The sequence below is a fragment of the Heloderma suspectum genome, chromosome 2 (genome assembly GCF_057233095.1).
Source record: "Heloderma suspectum isolate Gila_16-S chromosome 2, 16-S_ref, whole genome shotgun sequence".
In the NCBI taxonomy this organism is placed as follows: Eukaryota; Metazoa; Chordata; class Lepidosauria; order Squamata; family Helodermatidae; genus Heloderma; species Heloderma suspectum.
This window is the reverse complement of record NC_139459.1, coordinates 267,132,424-267,153,582: the sequence shown is the minus strand read 5'-3', so window position 1 is coordinate 267,153,582 and position 21,159 is coordinate 267,132,424. Positions and strand designations below refer to the sequence as shown.

General features: G+C 44.9%; 1 protein-coding gene across 3 annotated transcripts in view; it reads right to left on the bottom strand.

The window, feature by feature from the left end:
* TCOF1 (treacle ribosome biogenesis factor 1) overlaps positions 1 to 21,159 on the bottom strand; it is a 67,613-nt gene that overhangs the window by 9,976 nt on the left and 36,478 nt on the right. For 2 of the 3 annotated variants that reach the window (XM_084839151.1, XM_084839154.1), the window contains 7 exons: positions 19,185 to 19,365; positions 14,717 to 14,862; positions 10,147 to 10,374; positions 8,745 to 9,045; positions 7,516 to 7,601; positions 3,562 to 3,781; positions 668 to 1,201 (listed from right to left, as the gene is read on the bottom strand). In XM_084839151.1, the coding sequence (XP_084695277.1) occupies positions 668 to 1,201; positions 3,562 to 3,781; positions 7,516 to 7,601; positions 8,745 to 9,045; positions 10,147 to 10,374; positions 14,717 to 14,862; positions 19,185 to 19,365 (1,696 nt within the window). The remainder of the gene's footprint in view (positions 1 to 667; positions 1,202 to 3,561; positions 3,782 to 7,515; positions 7,602 to 8,744; positions 9,046 to 10,146; positions 10,375 to 14,716; positions 14,863 to 19,184; positions 19,366 to 21,159) is intronic. The other variant, XM_084839153.1, reaches the window with a different exon arrangement.

Genomic DNA, 21,159 nt, shown 5'->3' with positions numbered 1-21,159 from the left:
GGACAGAGACGGGCTGGTGGTCACAGCAGGAATAAGTCCAGGCATGAGGGAAGGGAGGAGGAGGAAGAAGCTAAAAAGAACTAGAGGCACACGGATGGTTGTGAGTAGAGCCAGATCTTCCACTGGGAAAACTGACTGCAGGAGGAGCAGAAGAGGAGAGAATAGGTTCTTGCTGAGCACAAGCAGATGAGACTATCTCTTGGCCCATTCCCCTTAATGCTTCCCTTTGGGGTCTGAAGCTGGAAGCAGAGGTAGAACCAAGGGGTACTATGGCAGGGCTGTCACCCATGGACTATAAAGCCCAAGGGGAATGGGATGGGAGGTGATTCATTTGCTGCACTGTTCCTCTTGCTGTGCTCATCCCCCTTCAAAGGCCAGCAGCAATGTTAGCTTCTGGGAAACCCAAAGCCATCTTTGGACTTGGGTGAGGATACCAGGGCGGGACCCGCTACATAGGCCCTCCTCTATAGAGTAACGTTCTGTCTGAAATGTTGAAGGCTTCCTTTTGGTTACTAACACAAGTGCAGATTAAGATTTGTTGCTGGTAAGCAATACCACATGAGCCCATCTGAGGGCAGCAGAGTGTGCTAAATAGAAGAAACAAAAGAGGGCAGGGAACATCGATTTGCATGGAGTTCAGACGTGTGTGTGCAGGTGGTGCGCTTACTCTTTTTGGCTTTCTTTTCTTTGCCAGCTTTTTCCTTTGGTGTTTTGGTGCTGCTCGGAGACTTCGATTTCTTCTTTGCCTTCTTCTTCTTCGTCAGCTTCTCTAGGTCACTCTGCGCTTTAAGCTTCTTCCTTTTTGGTTCCCCTGTGCCAGTGTCCCCAGCTGCCGGTTTCCGTTTCTTGGATGGCTTCTCTTTCACTCCAGCCTTAGATGACTTTGTTGCTTTTGGAGTCTTGACTGCTACGACAGGGGTGGCTCGTGCATCTTCCGGGGCTCCTGCACCAGGAATGTGGGCGACAGCCTCTTCCTCTTCACTCTCAGAGCTGACTCCCGCAGGGCAAGCTTTGGACAAGGGCAGTGGCAATTGTACTGCAACTGTTCCTTTTGCTTTGCCATTGCTCTGAGCCTTTGCTGCAGATTTCTTTGCTGTGGAGGCTTTGGACTTAACGCCTGGTCCTCTTTTCCCTGCCACAGCCCCCTTACTCATCTTGGCCGCAACCATTTCCCTTCCAGAATAGGGCAAGGAGCTAATCCCTGTAGAAACAAATGGAAACAAATGGTGACAAGTGTTCTTTGCAGTCTTAGTAGCCACTGAGAAGCTTACGCCTATCGAGTGCTTCCATCTCATAAACAGTGCAGCTTACAGGTAAATCATATCACCCACCAAATTAATAACTAAGTTATTAATTAATTAATAAATTAATAACTAAGCTTATGATGAAATGTTGAAAGAGGGTGAGGGAAGGCTGGACTTATGCATATGCAACCTGCATGAGAGATTTGTTTCCTTTGGTGAAGAGAGTGGTTCTGGGTGCACACTTCACATGACAAGCCCCATGGCTTTTGAAATGTACACTGCTCTTGTACAGGGGCAGGGGTGAGGCCAGTGGTGAGTTGCTCCAGGAAACCATCAATGGCTGGGCTGCTTTTTGGTGGCATAACAACTTTAAAGCAAGGAACCCAAAACAGGCATTTCAGGCATTTTACCACCTGCACTGAGAAGCACTGTGCTTTAGCATGTCCAAATTGACCTGAAGCTTTCCCCAAAGAGGTCATGCTCCACCCATCCCATCATGCACTGTGCTGTTCTGTCCCCTAGTTTCACAAAGGCATCAGCCTGGCAGGCGTCTGAAATGTGATTAGCCCCTCGCACTTTACCAAGAATCACTGGTCTGAAGGCACATGATGCAGCAGCTTTTCTGAAGCCAAAGTGGGTTTCTGGATCTGGTCAGTGCCTGGATGGGAGAACACCTGGGAACCCCATGTAGGTCACCCTGGGTTTCATAATGGAAAAGAGCCACAATATAGATGTAAAAGGATCTATGCCAGCCTTCCCCAGCCTGGTGCCCTCCAGATGTTTTGGACTTCAACTCTCAGAACCCCCAAGCCAGAATGGCCATTGTTTGGGAATGCTGGGAGTTGTGGTCCAAAACATCTGGACAGCACCAGGTTGGAGAAGGCTGGTCTATGTAGTAAAACATTATCCACAGTGTTCATATGTTATTCAATTAGTACTAACATTTCAAAGATGTGGATTTCATTTACTCTTCAGTTTGTTAATAAAATGACTGGCACCAGACCCAAGATAGATCCTTTGAACCTTCATGTCACCTCAGCATTAACTCCTGCTCAGTGCAGCCATGCAACCAACAGGGGACCCAACCAAATGACCATTTTCTGCAGCCCATTTTTCTCCAGCTTTTAGCAAGACATAAAGTTCCTCTTTGCTATTTTCTTTGCCAAGACTTCATGATTTGTTCATTCAGAAAGCTGTAGAACAATTTCAGTAGGCAGCAGGAAAGGGGAAGGACATTTGACACAAAGCTATGCCAAACCCTCACTTGGCTGGTACACTTGGGACTAATCTGCAAAGCCAACACTGATCAGTTATTCCCTTCAGGCAACCAGCCCAAGGGATGCGTAAAAGCAGCACTCAAGGTAAAAATAGACTGCTGTGTTTCTGGGGATCGCCAAGAGATGGCAGCAGAAGCTTTAGTGGTGGGGCTGTCGGCTAGCCCTTAATCATTTGTCTTGATCACAGAATCTTAGTGTCTCCCAGGACATAAATGGATAGGCCTGACCGGTATGGACAGCAGAATGGAAGCCTTGCATTCCAGACACTCGAGCTCCAGCGTGCCAAACTTGTAAAGTTTTGTGCGGGCAACCCTCACTCAGAAAAGTTGAACTTAGTACATGGGGCTCCCCACTTTTAAACCATCTTGTTGGCAAAAAATGGAGAAGATACACTAAATCAGGGATGAGGAAGCTGCAGCCTTCTAAATGTTGTTGGACTGCAACTCTGATAATCCATGACCATTTGTCATGCTGTCTTTCAATCTCACAATGGCTTGCAAGCTCCCCTGAGATCTGTCACATGGGGAGGATGTGTGCATGAGAGAGAGAGATTGAGATTGATTTGTGGACCCCTGACAGGAGTTGGAGTCCAACATCTGGAAGGCCCCAGGTTGCCCCACTCCCGCATTAAAACATCTAAGCCTAGGAGAGTCCTAAATGAGATTTAGCAAGACATCCCATGAAATACAGATCCCTGTTTAAAGAAACAAGCACCACTGTTCCATACATTTAAAGGAAAAGCTGAGCAAATGCTGTACTAGCAGAAGGGAGCGGGCTAATTTCCTGGTATTCAGCTGCTTCTCTGAGGAAAAACAACCACTGTGCCACAAGACGGCATCACAACACAACTGCCATCTTAAGAGCAAAGAGGCAGCTGTGAGAACAGCTCACAGGGAAAGGGTGGGAACAGGAGCTCAGGGGGCATTTGCTTCTGGCAGGTCCATTTGTGGAGGCTTGTGCCCACATAATCCAGTTACAGAGTTACTTGAGTGTTCCTCTCTCTTTCTGCCTTCGGCAAGGATTCCTCCTACAAAACTAACCTGCCTTCGCTCCGACTGTTTCCTCAGCATCTGTGTCAGAATCACTGCTGTTGCTTGATGAGCTGTCAGCAGGGGTTGCTTTCCCAGAAGGCTTTGCAAGGGCACTGATGACAGGAATACCAGTTTTTCCAGAACTCTGTTTAGATAGCACAGGGGGAGCGCTCTTTGCCCCAGTGGATGTTGGGATCTTCACATGACCTGAGAAACCTTTTAAGAGGGACTGCAGAGAGAAAGAGTACACATACAAGGGTTAGGAAGGAGTAGTTACCGAGTGACACTTCAAAGTAGTCTTTCTAAAAGAATCATCAGGTGGCCACTAAACCCAACACCTTTTGTCAGCAGTGCTGACACACAAACTCCAGGAATATGGTTTTCCAATCTGTTACTCTGAACTTTAACGGGATACGGCGCACAGGTGGAAAACGGGAGAAGAATGAGCTGGCAGGACAGGTTGCTAATTCCTGAGGATAAGGAAAGCTAACAGTGGTGTGAATGTGCAAGAGAGGCACACTCTCTCTCTCTCTCTCTCTCTCTCTCTCACACACACACACACACACACACACACACACACACACACACAATATAGGAGATACTAGGGAAGAAAACCTTTGGAGAGAGTTACGACCAGCCTTCATTCCACTGTGACTCACGTTCTCCTGCATCTTCATGGCAAAATATGTCTCCAAAAACTTAACTGTTTCCTGCTCCCTCTCCAAACTTCCTGGATCCATGATCTTACTTGTTAAACTCTGGCTACAGATTTGAGGGAGGCATGTTGTGGATTCAGGGGTGAAAAGCTGACATATTGCTTTATGACTAAGCTACAAATTCCACAATTAAGCCCATGTAAGCTCCTCTACACCTCTGCTTTCTGCCTGGTGAAGGCAACGCCATGGCTCTCTAGTGTGTGGGTTGAAGCATGGAAGCAGCTTGTAGGCTGGGATTAGAGTAGCTGAAGAAAGGCACAACGAAAGAAGAAGAAGAAAGCTCTCAAACACTTCAATTTTTCATTTGGGGAGGAGAGAGACCATTTATGTGAGTGTTTTATGAGTTTATGACATATACAGTAAATTTGATTCTCTGTTCTCTCCCTGTTAAGCATGCATAGGGGAGGTGGTTGGTCATTAGCACACTCCCAAGGTTGCATGCAAGTCTAATGCGTCACAGATGTATAGCACATACTATACATTGCTCATAAAAGCATGTTTTATAGCTTAGACATGGCTTAAATTACAAGTAAAAATTGCTGCTGTGTGCATAACACGGCTCCCCTTGTTCAACTATTTCATTACCCTACAGTTTTCACCCGGGACCTGCCCTTTATTCAGGCCAAGCTGGTTAACAGAAGGTCAGAAAAGCACCATCCGCAATGGGGTGCTCCTCTCACTCTGTGGCCCTGCAATTCAGCAGGTGCATTTAAGCAGACCGTATCCTTTGTGAATATATTTCCATACTTAATCTGATTATTAGTGCCTACACCCAGTGTAAATATAAACCGTGCTTTAAAGATGTGGTGATGGCCACCAATTTGGATGGCTTTAAAAGGAGGTTAAGATAAATACCTGGAGGAGAAGGCTATCAATAGCTACTAGTCCTGATGGCTAAGTGCTACCTCCAGTATCAGAGGCAATATGCCTGTATAAACCAGTTGCTGGGGAACATGGGTGGGAGGGTGCTGTTGCACTCGTGTCCTGCTTATGGGTTCCTGGTCGACAGCTGGTTGGCCACTGTGTGACCAGAATGCTGGACTAGATGGACCCTTGGTCTGATCCAGCATGGCTCTTCTTATGTTCTTAAAGACCCAATCCATTTTATCCTTAACTCATTTAACCTTGCTGCACCTCTGCATATTTTGGTGTCCTTTTTCCCTTAACCTTTGCCATTTCATACTCCATGGATTCTCTGACAATGAAGAGCCAGTTCTGTGTGTGAGTGTGCGCACGTGTGTGTTTGTTGTTTAAAGACTCTGGCCATGTTCTCACATGACAGTAAGCCAGGATTCCTGCCTTATCCTGGTTTACTATGAAAGAGCAGTGTGCTTGTGCATGCAGCTTGCTCTTGCTTTGCTTCTCCCTTCACATGTGCAGGTAAAACTAACCAGAAATGGACTTCCGAACCCAGGATCCTGATTTTTTCCCTCCAAAATGTATTATAAACCCAGACTCCTGACTTACTCTTATGTGCAAACAAGGCCAAGTCAGAATAAGGAAGGAAAACAAACACTGCGGCTCCAAAGTTTTAGGGGTCTAAATGTCCCCAGCAACAGCTAATTTAGACTGCAACCTTAAAGACATGTTAAACATTCAGTTGTGTATGTGTGTGGTTTTAAGTTAAAGAAAACAGTGTGCCATTAAGGTATTGTGGTCTACAATATCCCATAGAAGTTAATAGTGGGAGTCACTACAGACCCCAAATGCTATTCCTAAATGTTTCCCTGTGTACAATGAATAATCAATGCAATGTTCATATTTTTTACATTTAACTGGACTAACTATCATATACACCTTTTTTTAAATTATCACTTAATTCGTCATATGATTTCAGTATCAGATAAATAAAAGTATTTTAAGTTGCAAGCGTATGACATATCCAAGGTGATGCAGTGAACTCTATCAACTGAACCTGTTTTCCATGTTTGAACCCGGCACTTCACATCATGCTGTGATGTGCACTTCACTTCACTGCACTTCACATCAACAACGATGATCAGGGGACTGGAAACAAAGCCCTATGAGGAGACTGAAAGAACTGGGCATGTTTAGCCTTGAGAAGACTGAGGGGAGATATGACAGCGCTCTTCAAGCACTTGAAAGGTTGTCACAGAGAGGAAGGCTGGGATCTCTTCTCGCTCACCCCAGAGTGCAGGACACGGAATAATGGGCTCAAGTGACAGGAACCCAGATTCCAGCTGAGCATCAGGAAAAACTCTCTGACTGTGAGAACAATACGACAATGGAACCAATTACTTAGGGAGGTGGTGGGCTCTCCCACACTAGAGGCATTCAAGATGAGGCTGGATGGCCATCTGCCAGGGATGCTCGACTTGGATTCCTGCATTGAGCAGGGGGTTGGACTCGATGGCCTTGTAGGCCCCTTCCAACCCTACTATTCTATGATTCTATGCTGCCCCTGCCTCCTCTCCAAGTCACCACCTTCAGATTCTAGCCTGAAGGGAAGTAGGTTCATTTGGGCTTATGTGAGGTAAGTGAACTGGAGCATACGCTTTCAAAAGCAACCCTCATCCCATTAATCTGACAGTTTGAAAAAGAATTAAATGAGGAGAGCCTCCTTCACCAGGCCTCAGTGGGCAGCTGTAAGCACTCTTATTGACAATCACCTTTACAAGCCCTAAATGCTTTATGACCAATTCCATTCATGCTCATAGCAGCCTCCTCTTAGGGAGTTGAAACAGTGCTATTGTGCCTCCAGCTGGGATCCATGGTTGACCTGTGAACTGATCCCCAGGTCCAAGTCTAACATACTAACCCGGTGAGTGAAAATTATGTAGAAAATCTGGTTCTATGCAGGGGTTGGGAACCTGTGGCCCTTGGACTAATTTCAAAAGCCCTCTACAAGTGATCAGACCTTGGCAATAGTGATCTGTCCCTCCCCCAACAACCTGCTGGGTGGGGCGGATGAGGAGTAGAGAGAGAAGAGGTTGCCCACCCACTTTTGGATCTGGCTCTGTCCACTGCTGGCAAGAGGCCCTTTTCAGATGCCTCCTGAGGGAACGTGGTCCTCAACAGAAACAAAAGATGCGTGGTTAAGTCCATCTTAAGTAGCCGCATTATATCTGTAGAGACAACCTGGTGCTACTACCATCCATCTTAAAAAATCTTGGTGTAAACACACAGTGTTTAGGAGAGGACAAATGTCCAAAGCAGCCTAAAGGAATTTGTGCCAATGTTTGCAGCTTTCTTCTCAGCACCTGGTACCTAAATAAGGAAGCCATACCTGCGAAGGCTCCTGGTCTTCATCACTGGACTCTTCAGATGAGCTCTCTGGTTCTTTTATCACTCCTTGTTTCTGTGGTGAGCCTGCTAAGAGAGAGAAGAGATGTCCTCTGAGATCCTTTTTATCAACTGCAAAACTGCTATGGCATAAAGAGTAGATGAACTGGGAACTTTTCATACACCACATTGTTCCCCACTCGCGTCAAACTTTGTCAAGTTACTAGTCAAGAAGGGCTCAAAACTTTCTAATGTGATGGCAACTACAAAGGTTGCTTTTGCTGTGCTATAGAATTCCAACACTTTTTTTTTCAAGGTAGACACTGAAGGAGAAACTGGGACAACAGATAATTGTCCCAGGTAGTAATAAAGAAGCAGATTACAGTCAAGACCTCCTGAAATCACTACAGGCAGCCGCTTGGCCCTAGAACTGTTCTGACTATCCCAATTGGTGGTTATTGCTAGATTCTAGTGCCCACAGGTATTTATTATAGGAATTATGCCAAATTCTGCAGATCTCACAAGTCTAGAACTTGTCTCCTAAATATGTTTTAGCACACTAAAGGTTTCTCTGGAGGCAACTCTGCACAGTTTTTAAAAATAAGAAAATCTTGTTGTGAGATGCAGGGGGCAGGTGGAGGAGTGAGTTAGCCATGAAATTCCTCTCTGGTGCCTTCAAAACACCTCCCTTACAAGGCAAAACAAAGATATAAGCAAGGAATTGCTTCCACTGAGACACTACCTACGGCTGTATATGAAGAGTGTATTTTAACAAGAAACACCCACTGGGGGGAGAGTGGAATTAAAGACGTTAACTTGAGCCAAAGTTCTGCTTTATCACCTTTTTACAATGCCAGTGGTCCAGCCTTAGCTTGCATGAAGTGTGCACTTAAGCATTTACAGAGTGCCTCTCCCTCCCTGCCTACATCTAAACATCTGAGATTGGGAGTGGGGTGGGGCGGAGAAGCCCTTTCAGGGAAGGTGGTGTGGCTTTGAGGAGGCTTGAGCTGCAGCAACTTCTTTTCAGAAGGTAAATAATTTCTGCAGTTATCATGTAAACATGCCACGAGTGAGCTTCAACCCTTCTCCGCTCCAGAAAGAACCTCTGGACATGGGAGAAATGCCATCTTTTGTGCACAACAAGCTGTGGTTCTAACACATACTCTCTACCGGGCTTGCTAGGTGGCCGATATTACTGAAGCCTTCCCCAAGGTCGAGCCTTGTCCATCTTACCAGGCTGTGGAATCTGTCTGGCTGTCGTCAATGCCGCTGCCGCCTCCTCCTCCTCGCTGTCTGAGGAACTGCTGCTTCCCAGATCCTGCTTGCTTGTGAAGAGTCCAGTCGGCTTCGCAGGCAGAGGCTGGCCCTGGCTCAATTTGGCCTTTTTGGAGGGGCTCTGCTCCACTTTCTCTGCTGTGATTGTGGCAGGAGCTTGGCATTTGTTGGAAATGGAGTCTGATGTACTAGAGTTGGCCTTTCCGGAAAAAATGGCTCCTTTACCTGTCATCTGCTTAAAAAAGGGGTGAATAGGGGGCTGTGGAGGAAGAGTAAGAAAGCAGAGATGCACATTAAAAAAGGAGAGAGAAGCCCCACAACCAACCATTCTTAGAAATAACAGATCTTCTTCTGGCTAAGGAAACAGTATCAAAAATGCACGCACATATACCCAACCAAATCTTCAGTGCGCCTCAGTTCCCTATCGCCAGCTGCCTCACAGGTACTCAGTGAGGAAGCTAAGCTGGTTTATGTAATCATTAACTAATAATTATATAGATCAGCTGAGCTTCCTTACTGAGTTCCTGCCTTTATGAGGAGGCATGTAAGATCTTTACTGAAAGGCGATATGAGTGGAAAGGAGGTGGGATCAAGTTAGTCTTTTAACTGCTCGTAATCTGCCCAGAGAACATTGGTTATTGGGCAGATTAAAAATATAATAAATAAACGAGCAATCCTATGGTCCCTAGAGAGCATTGGGGTGGGGTGGGAGATAGGATACTTCAGATTCCTGGATCCAAGGTGAGAAACAGCACTCTGACTTTGGATCCAAGAATCTGTGCCCCCCCTCCCCCCGCTGCCTCTCCGAAGCCAGGAACTCAACCCTGGAGAGGGGGAAAAGGGGATGCTCCGGTGGGCAGGGATGGGACTGGAGATGCCAGGATATGAGCTATCCCCAGGCCTCTCCAGCCTCCTTCCCTCCCCCTCTAGAACACCCTAGCTAGATGGGAAAAAAAGACAGCGTAGCAAAAATGCAGAGCGGGAGGACTGGTATTGGTGAAGATTGCCTCTGCCACTCCTCCCGCTCTACACTGGATGCTCATAAGTGTCCAGGCTCAGAGGCTTATGAACATCAAGGGTGGAAGTCATAGGATTGCACCCTAAGTTAGGGAAATCAGTGCCAGGGAATGTGTGTACGACACCTGTACTTTCTGCACCAGGCAAGACTAAAGCTACTAAGCACGATGTATACTGATGGTGCGTTAATGATGTCACTTCTCCAAGAAGTTAATGAGAAGAGAACATATGCCAGCAGTGCTGGCCCAGGCAGCTTCACCATTGACATTTGAGCCACTGTTAGAATGGCCTGCCTAGAATACTGCATGCTGCTTCTGTGCTACTGAATTGCTTGTGCTTGTACCGCTTTTGCTGGCTTCCCGGTCTCCTCGCCCTCTGAAGAATCAGAGCTGTCTGTCTCCGAGCTCTCTGAGGCTTTCTGAAGAGAAGAAGCTGCTGACTTTGCCAGGCTTGCTGTCCCTTTTCCTGCTGACTGGGCACTGCCTGCCCTGCCTGAGGTGGCACCTGCACTCTTTGCAGTCAGGGCTTTCACAGGAGCAGGTGCAGGTTTCCGTATCACCTGAGCTGGTTTCTAGCAAAGGAAGATTATTATATAATTAGACTGTGGCAAGAATAGAGGCTCTAATGTGTAGGAACACAAAAAAGAAGTCAAACACTCCTGATTCAAGGAAATTAAATCAGTAATGCAAATGGAAGGACCCCCTACTACCACATCTACCACATTGTTTCAATAGTTTTCTGGGCCCTGGATACAACCTAGGAATTGTGGAAATTGGAGTGTGGTAGCGTTCGACACACAGGTTTGCCATATCTGTGTGATGGCAAGCGGAACAGGACAGAAACAGAAATGTGGAGACAGCGGCTGCACGTGGACAATCATACCTAAGCTAAGCTGGATAAGCTAAGCTATGCACAAGCCTTCTGCCCATGCGCTCCATCCTCACACTGCCCTTTCCATCCTCAGTGTGCCACAATAAGCCAGGACGTCTTCATTTAACCATAATTTTCCATTCAGTCCAAACTAGGAAACAATAGTTATCAGGCTTGGAACAAACCAGGGTCTTAAACCAACTTCAAACCATGGTTTAAGATCCTAGCTTGTTCTGAACCCGTTAACCATATTTTCCTGGTTTGGACTTAACAGGAGAACTATGGTTATTTGAAAACTTCCAAGTTTAATCAGGGCTCACTGAGAAGGGAGGGAGGGAAGTGGGCACCAGACTTATTAATACACAATCTTCCAATACAGTGAAGTTGTACTTCTCTCAGGGCTCGTTACATATTCAGCCTCAGCGCTCCATTTGTAGAATGGGACCTCTTCATTCTATTCATTTTTTTAAAATTATATACTGCCTTTCAGCAGAAGTTCTAGGGCAGTTCACAAAAATAAAATAAGAGATACAAATATAACAGCAACATTTTGAGAAGAAATACATTAAAATGCCTTGAAGAATAGGAACGTATTTGCCTGGCACCAAAACGTTGCTAGGTAGGCTTCCCTGGGGAGGGAGTTCCCCAAATAGGGCACCATGCCGGAGAAGGCCCTGTCTCTCTGGTCACCACCTGCCCTACCTCAGATGGCAGGGGCATCTGGAGAAGAGCTTCTGAAGATCACCCTCAATACATGGACAGGTTGGTATTGGAGCAGGCACTCCTTTAGTGATCTGGGGACTGAGCCATATAGGGCTTTACCTCATAAGAAGGCTGGAAGGGCAGACACAGTACAGATCGTAAAGCCACAAAGCACTTACAAGATGGCAACCAACATGGTGTTTGACCTCCTGAGAATTTCAACATTTTTTTATAAAACAGACAAAGGGGGAAACCCACAAGGCTTTCTGTTGAAATCTTAGGTTTGCAGACTTCGAGAGACCTTGCCTGCACACTTCCAAAGGGAGTATTTGTTGGGGTGGGCTCTGCTATCATCAAGGGGTGTGTCGGAGCCGCTCCCTGTCCTGTTCTTACCTGCCTCCTCTTGCTCCAAGCCACAGGTCCCAAGAGCCTCCAGAAGGGAGGTGCTGCCAGAAGGAACCGTGAGGGGAGAGAGACGCGCTGCAATCGCCATCAGGAGGTGGCTATTTCCACTTGCCTTGCCTCAACCCATGGGCGCTTGAAGCCTCTGTATGGGTGCTGCCACCAGAAAGAACCTTGAAGGGACTTTAAGGCCTTTTGGCTCCAGTTATAAAAACCTTTGGGCAGTCATCAGAGACCAACATCATCACTCTTGGGGATACTCTTTGGGGTGTGTGAAGGCTCCCCAGGGGGTCTGTAAATATCCATTATCAAGGTCAGCAGCAGCAGTGAGGATGTCTGCCAGAGGAGGGGCTTTTCCCACCTCACCTCTCCTAGTGACAGCCAGGAGGGGAGTTGCCATGGGAATGATGGTGGCCTTTCTTGGCTCAAGACAAGGAACCCCTGGAGGAGGAAGGCCTCCTTCTGTTGCTGGAGGGTGGGGCTGTCTGATGTGACATGGTTATGTCTTCTCTTTGGGGTCTATAGTTGAGATCCCAGTGAGAGAGGGTGGAGTCTCATCTAGGCCAAGAGTGGGGCCTTTAACTGGACAGTTTGGTTGTGTTTTGTGTATAGGGCTATAATATGCTTAGCCATGTTTGGCTGGAGATAGCTGCCACTCAGGGTGGTTCAGTTTTGAAAGTTTTCTTTCTCTTTTGCTGCCAGTTTGATTTGGGATAGGTATCTTGGTGTTAGGTCTCTTAATATGAACACCTGAATAGATCGCTTAATGTTGATACAGTGTTAATGTTATCCGTATTTGATATTGATAATTGACCTACTGGTATGTTTGATACTCATTTAAACCTCAGTAAATGAACTAGTTGTTGAATTGTCAATGTTATATTGTAGTGGTATTATAATTATTATGTATTATGACCATTATGCTACTACTGCAATTAAACTATTTACTCTGAACTGCTTCAGAGCAAAATGTATTTGCAGAAAATACAGTATATAAATACCCTGACAATGGCCTGCCCCCCAAACTTGCAGCCCTTACCCATAGATGGAACTGTATTTACTCCATGATTCTAGAATTGCGCCACATGAAAGCAAAAAAGCTGGTACTGAGAACAGAATACGGTACCCTGAGGAATTCTCAGCTGTCACTTTTTCCCCTTTAAAAAAGCAAGTTTCATTCCCCTGTGACTGTAAAGATAAGCTTGTGAGTGAGTGTGAGAGAGAAGACATGCATAAAGAAACATATGAAGTGACTGGAGAAACCTCAGCATTTGTGCAGTACTCCTCTGTTCCAAGATCAATGAGAGAAACAGAAGAATCTGAACAGGATTCCCAAGTAGCCAGAAGGTGGGACTTAGCGCTCTGCAAAGCTCTGTGCCTCTCTTCATCATTAATAGAATGTAGAATAAACCATGAATATTAAGGATGTATTTGTAGAAGGGCCTAAATCTATGCATGCTAGATTAAGCTTTTTCTTGGAGTGGAGTAGACGTAGCACTGCACAAATGCTTCCAGCTCTCCACATCTCTCCTTTCTTGTAGAGACATTCCAAATTCATAGAGATTTAAATCCTCCAATCAGAATTATGGACGTAAATTTATGTAGAGGGATATGCTTCACATAGTATGTTTCAGACAGATAATTTTTTGGGGGGGGGCGTTCTCTCAAGCTGCAATCCTACACCAACTTTCCTGAGAGTAAGTCTCACTGAACTCAATGGCATTTACTTCTGAATAGGTATGAACTGCCCAGACAGCTTTGGCTATTGGGAAGTATAAAAATGTAATAAATACATAAATAAAGGATTGCACCATCACTCTCACACCTCAGCTTTTTAAGAGTGTTCAGAATCAGTAACATTTAATCAGTACCTCAACTGACAAGACCAACTGCTTCCCCCAAATGGCAGGATGACAACAAGGGGAGGGGGTGTGAGGAAAGCGGAGGCACTTAAGGCTGAACTCCTATACACACTTACCTGGGGGTAAGTCCCATTGAATCCAGTGGGGCTTACTTCAGAGTAGGTACGGAGAGGATTGTGCTGTAACAAGACTACTGTCTTGAAAACACGCTTTGGAGGAAAAGGTTTTTCTGTAATCCCATATGTAAGCTGCAAGCCTTCCTCCTATTTTTTTTATTTTTAGAGAAAATGCTAGCAAGAGTATTAAGGTCCTGCCCCACACTACAGACTGGATTTTTTTGTGGGCTCTCATGTGTTTTTCATATACTTACATCTGGCACAATAATATAAAGGATATTTTATGTATCCAGTACACACACACACACACACACACACACCCCAGCTGCAATTTATAAGCTGTGCTTATATTAACAAAAACAATCTTTTTAAAAAACAGGTTTCTTAATTAAAACAAGTCTGAGTTTCAGATCTGACAGCTGTGCAAAATAAAAACCACTGTTTTATACACCATAAGGAACTGTCTGGGCAACTCCAGCATTGGTTCTATCAGATTTCTCTCTCTTTTTGCAACTTGAAAGGAGCAGCACCTTTGAGCAGGTATGCTGACCAAGAACCATGTTGGGAAGCACACCTGTCAATTCTGGAATCTTAAAATGTGGACCAGGAATGGCAGGCAGGCGGGGAAGAGAGAATGAGACTGCTCAATGAGCAGTCCAACCATCTGCAAGCACTATGTAGACCTCCTTGCAATCTCAAAGCCAGACCAGTATTCGCAACCCACCGCTGACATACTCATTATACACATTTCTGTGCTGTGATCAGCACAGCAATTCTGTAAACACCAAATTCCCCAATAGGTATGTATATCCAGGTATCCACTTTTTAAAAGAAGGTTCAGCATTCATGGTCCCAAGCACACCCTTCCGGCTTTGTACTGTGGACTTAGGATCAACTTGCTGAGCACAGCTGCAGTTGTACAGATTATGTCTTCCCTCCCCTCGGTTCTCTCCTCAGTCACCTGAGTGAACACCGTGTCTTCCTCCGAGTCAGACTCATCACTAGAATCCTGGCTGCTGTCTTCACTCGCCTGGGCCTTGGGAAGTGGTCCTGCCGGAGGCTGGGGCTTTGTGGCACGTGCTGGCTGAGCTAAAGTGTTCGCCTTGGCTGCAGGAGAAAATCATGGGAAACAAGACAGCCAGTCAAAAGACTAAAACTTCAGATAAGACCTCATATGCTTAGCATGCACAGCCTTGGCCATTTCTTCTTATCTTTGCAGTCCTTCAGAAGAGCCCTGGAGACACATTTATTCTCAGTGGCCTTCTCCTAGGAGTTTTATAGGACTGCTTGATGGAAATTGTTTTAGAGCACTATTGGTTTTAATGTTTACATTTGGTTTGCTTTAGGCCCGCTGTTTGGTTTTTATTAGTTATTAAGTTGCTGATTGGATTTTTTTTGTGCATTGATGTATTTTATAAGCTGCCTTGTGAGAGCATTTTTGTTCTATAGGTGGCCAGTACTATAAATAAAAATATCTCAAAAAGGAAAATGGTGGTGGTAGGGGGTGTCTCCACAGGCAGGAGCGACCCCCCACATCTCTTAGGAATGGCCACTACTCTCTTCAAGACTGGTCTGATCAATACTTGCCTACAATTTCCTGGTACCGGTTGAAGAAAAACAGGAAGGAAGGAAGCCATAATTACCGGTTCCACAGTCATGCTAGAATAACTGGACACTGAACTGAGAAATAACTTTCCCTCAAATTTCTGAATCAATAAGCAAGAAGTCAGTTGGAATCCAGTTTAAAGCAGTGAAGTCTAGACCTTATTAGCAACTACCTGCTGATGACAGACAAGCTGATGCCTGATATTTTCCTCACTATGCAGCCTGCCAAACCTACAACAGGGAAGACCTTGTGAGTTGAAAGCCTTTAAATAAGCAAATCCACCGCACTGGTGTTATGAAGAGAATTCGCTGCAAGAAGATTCCTCTTGGTTTAGCACTAGTCTAACCTGTGGATAAAATGGGAGGAGGGACATGTATGCTGCCTTGTGCTCCTTGGAGGAAAGGTGGGATATAAATGTAACAAATAATAAGTCTCCCTCTCTCCCTCATCCTAACCTTGGTTCTCACTGTCTCCGTAAAGAAAAAAAATGGTTACCCTCAAAGTATACCACCCCAAGCTCCAAATAGGAAGGCTGGTGCACAAATTCTTATTTATTAAATTTGCATCCTGCCTTTCCATCAAATACTGCTCATGGTACCTAACAATAATAAACTATAATAAAATACAATAAAATGGCAGTAAAGTATGATGTATACAAAAGATAAAACCTAGGCAGATAAACATCACCAACATCAAAAAAACCATGAAGGTTTGTTTGTCCACTGAGTGTATTCTATTGGCTTTCACTGTTAAGTTTTTGCATGAAAGAATTCTGCAAAAGACCACGGTATGCTCCAAAGAGAGGTACACACTCACTCTCATAGTCTTTCCATCACTAAACATCTATTTATTTATTTATTTATTTATAACATTTCTTGGCCACCTTTCAGGGCAGAAGCCCTCCCAAGGCGGCTTACAGCAATAAAATACATAAAAACAGTTAAGATATTAAAAGTGATAAAAACAGAAAAACAATAAAAGCCAACAATAAAACCAGCAACAATGTTAACAGCAGTAACAGCAACAATAGCAGTCATATCAAGAGAAGGCCAAGGTAAAATAATATGTTTTCAAGGCCTTCTTAAAAGCCTGCAGTGACTCTGATGGCCACTTACAATGTTTATATACTGCTCCATATCTAGAACAGATTTCAGAGTGTTGAACACAAATGCCTAATATACTCGAATTCATATTACATCAGAAACTTCTGATATTAGCTCTAATGTTCCATGGAAAGAAGTTGCTTCTGTAGGAATTTCCCAGAGGAGCAAGCGTTCTTGTGAACAGTTCGTCCCTCAGGGGCTTCCCCTTTGTCAATATGACTAAGATTCCAGAAAAAAAAATTCTGGTCCTGTTATGAATCAGTTAGATATGCAAGATGATTTAGTGTATACTTTTTGCTGAAAAACAGTCCTTGAACATTGGGATGTCCTGTGTCAGCATATGTGGCACAAGAACTAAAGGCACTGTACTATTATTAGACTTACAGCCTAATCCTGTTCAAAGTTGGCATGACTAAACCCATTGAAATCAATGAACTTAGGCAGACCTTACTCTGCCCAGGGCAGCAGCTTTAATGTGACTCAGAGAAATGACTCCTCTGGTACTATTCTAATGTCTGATATCAAAATGGCAACAACAGCACAGGATTTAATCTCATTTTGATGGAGCTCTGCTCTCCTGCAGCGCACGACCACACAGGGAATACCTGGATATGAAATCCTTCCTCTTAAGGTCTGTGTAATATGCATCACCAATACCATCACTGGAATTGTTCCTGTGACCACATGCCACCGGCTGTATCTAACTGTACACAGTGGAGCCCACTTGGAGTGAATGCATTAGGTTGTAGAATGCAACTCTCTTCATTAAAAAGATTAACAGGCTACCATACTTCTCTAGGAGTAGGAAGAAAGGGAAGGCACTGAGGTCTTGAGCTACAGGCAATTCACATCTGTCAATATTTACAATATTTATGGGAATATTTCTATATTTTCTTGATAGCCAGTTTAAAGGAATCAAAATAAGATGCTCCTTGTCTCACTTCATTGTTCAGTATTTGAGGCTGAAAGAGAGTGACTTGCCCACACACTCTTGGGTTACCTGAAAAATGTGAGGCGTGCAGGTGGAGCAGAGGTCAAGGCAAGAGAAGACATGTGGAAGAGCAAAACAGTTCAGAGAAAGCGTCATTATTTCCTATGAAGTAAGACCCACTGAAATCAATGGGACTTACTTCCAAGTAAAGTGGATCAGTGTGTGGGAAGGCGAACCAATAAGCAGGCTCTAGTCAAGGCTATTTACCACAGTTCAGAGGCTACAGAAATATAGGAAGCTGCCTTATATCAAGTCAGACCTTTGGTTCATCCAGCCCAGTACTGTCGACACTGACTGGCAGCGGCTCTCCGGTGTTTCAGGCAGGGATTTTACCTCGCCTACCTGGAGATGCCAGGGACTGAACCTGGGACCTTCTGCATGTAAAGCAGGCGCTCTGCCACAGAGCCACAGCCCACCCATTACAGTTATTAAGCTTAAATACCAGGGAAGAATGAAACGGTAAAGTTGTGCTAATAAAGCATGACATTTTAAACTACAACACAGAGGAAAAATACAAGATGTAAATATAAGAACATGTTTATATGGCATGACTATAACACTGACAGCAGTATTATTATATGCAATAAAAACAGCAGAAGGAAATTCTACCAAAGGATAGCTAGAGCAAGAGACCTACATTTACTAGAATAGAGGTCTATTCTAGTAATAGAATAGAAGTTAATACAAGTCTAATGGCTCATCTAGATTCTAGGTTTAAAATGTGGATAGCCTTGCTACCAAAATAGAGGACAGGGAAAAAGGGCAGAGTAAGCCCTGACAGGTGTAAGCCAAGCCAGTTTTGCTAGTGGTCAGCACCTTACAGCCTTCAGTCAGGGTAATAAGAAAATTCAAATCACAGGACATATGGCAGATTCCAATTAGTCTTAACCCAGCAACAGCAAAATGCAAGACCTTGGAGATGGCACAGCATTAATCAGTTAACAAACTAACAAATGAAGGTGCAGCCCGACTTGACTGGGGCTTGCAGGAGCTGGGTCCTGAAAGCCCCGTCTGAGCCCCTTTCTCCATGTAGAGAAAGCATGGAGCTCCATGCCTCTCACCGCATGGAGATTAAAAAAGAAAAAGTGGACAGGGTACATCCTGGGAGGGCAGGGGTGTTGGGGGTGAGGCCCCACTCTTTGACATCATCCAGCTTGGTCTTGGTGGTGGTTAATCCTGGACCAAAAGTGGTTACCCTCCCTTGAATCAGAGGGTCTCATACCATATCCTTCAATGTCACAGAACACAGCACATTCCAGACCAATTTTAAACCTGCTTACGATGTTCCTACATGGAGATTCCAGTAAGTATAAAGCAGTTTGTTAAGTTTGTTTTCTTCAGTCTCCAAAAGAGCTCATCACTTAGAAGCAGATCTGGGCCTAGCAATACTACAAGGAATTGGAAACAAAGAGCACCCCCTTTCCCCTTTAAAGAACAGTTCTTTAGCCAATTTGGAAGGATGTTCTGAAACAAAATACGAAAAGAATACAGAACTGCAAACACTAACAAGTCGCTCACGTCAGTTTTAGAGTAACTAAAGAGTTACTCTAAAGACTTTAGAGTCCTATGTTTTGGCACTTGAATGCAGTTTGTGTGCATCCTCAGGATGCATTTTGTGTGCATCCACTGTCATGCGCCCCCGCCACTACAGGCTGCTCAAACAAAGACATTTAAAGGGAAGCTGAAAACAAAAGGCCCTGAGCGCCAACGAAAACTAGAGGCTTCTTACCGGATGGAGGTGGCAGTTTGGGCACTGCTGGAACAGTTTCATCCTCACTGTCAGATGAGCTGCTGCTCTCGCTCGCCGCTTCCTGCCCTTTCAAAGCACTTGATGCAGCTTTCACGAGGGAGTCTGGTTTATCAGCCCAATTTTGTTTAGCTCCAGTTAGAGGCTGAGGAGTCTGCAAGTTCTGCACCACAGGAAAAACAACAACGCACCCCCCACACACCAGTCAGTGATTTATTGTCATAGTTGAAAGGCTCCAGTTGAGCCCCACTGGTTTCTTAGGCACTTCCCATCCCCCACCTGCCAACAGGGCCAAAAAAGCACATCCCTAGCATGAGAAAGGATGTCAAGAATGATCACCTCAGTTGTTAAATGGGATTGACACGAGGTCACTATTTGCATTCCTTGAAACTAAGAATTTGGGACTAGATGTGAAGAAATATTCCTTTAGGCCAACACTTTACATGGGGGGGGGGGAGAAAGAGAAGGCTTTTAGAGCAGGATGGTCCCAGGTGATCCTACACAGCATACACATGTTTGTTTTAAACCTCTGGTTTATGTTCCAGTCACCTCCCACTTTAACTCTTATGTCCAAGTTTTTATACTGGTGTTTTGCCATTCTGTCCTCAGAAGAAGCCTGTGCAGTAGGTTAGGTTGAGAGTTCAAGACTAACCCATGGTCACCCAGTGAGCTTTGTGGAAGGAACACATATTTTCAGGGAGTGTTAAGAACCTGCCATGTACTGAAGTCATACTATTGGCCCATCTAACTCAGTACTGTCTGCAGCAGCTCTCGAAGGTTTTAGACTGGAACCTCTCCGAGTCCTGCCTGGAGATGCAAGGGATTGAACCTGGAACCTTCTGCATGCAAAGCGTGGGCTCTAACAATTCCACTACAACCAGCACACATTTAATGGCTGGTGCTTGGTCACAGCTCCCAGTAAACAGCCTTCATCTCACACCAAAAGGTAAAATGTGATTTGCCATAAGGACCATGTTGAGTTGTGACAGAGTTAGTACAGTTATCAACAGTGTAACACACAACTACAAAATTAGTTAGCCAAGCTATTTTATGAACCCCTCAGTACAGCCTTCCCTAACCAGGCATCCTCTGGGTGTCTTGGACTGCAACTCCCATAATTCCCAGCCCACATGCATGGCCATGCGGGCAGGGAATTATGGGAGTTGCCATCCAACACATCTAGAGGGTACCTGTCTGGGCAAGTCTGCCGTAGAACATGGCTCTGAATAGTCACTCCACATCCCAGAGTGCTGTGCGTTCGCTGAGAAGCACAAGTTGTTTTTACCAAAGATGTTGATCTAGTTGTGTTTTTATGTTGTTTTTAAATAGGACTCTAGCCAAATCTCTTCTACACCTTCATTCTTCTAGAGTTCTTTAGTCTGACAAGGAGAGGGAGATAGGAGTACCTTCTCACATACTTTGGCTAGCGGCAAAACAGGGGGGATGGGAGACATGCGATACGGCAGAAACCTCCCAGGTTTTACATCTACTGCTATTCTGAAATGCCCATGATAAAGGCAGTTGTCTATGCAGAGCAGTTCTGTAGTAATATTGCATGGTACTGGACACCACACCCTACCTTTATTTTGCTTAAACTAACCGACTGTGGATTAGGACATAATCCTTCTGCTTCAACCGATTACCTGTTTTTTGAGGGTGAGCTCCTGGTCCTTTCAGCACTCCTCTACCTTACACCACAAGGTCTCTAACCTTGACAGGGGGTTGGACTCGATTGTCTTATAGGCCCCTTCCAACCCTACTATTCTATGAGTCCATGACACACACCCCTGAATGGAGTTAGTTTGCAGAATTCTAGCCTCCCTTCATTGCAGAGCTTGTTACAGTTGCTGCACCCACAGGATGAAAGAGCTTCTATCAAACCAGATACCAGAGCATCCTACTGTGTGAACAGCAGTTGCAGCAGATAAGTCAGACAACAGTACCAAAGTGTGTATCT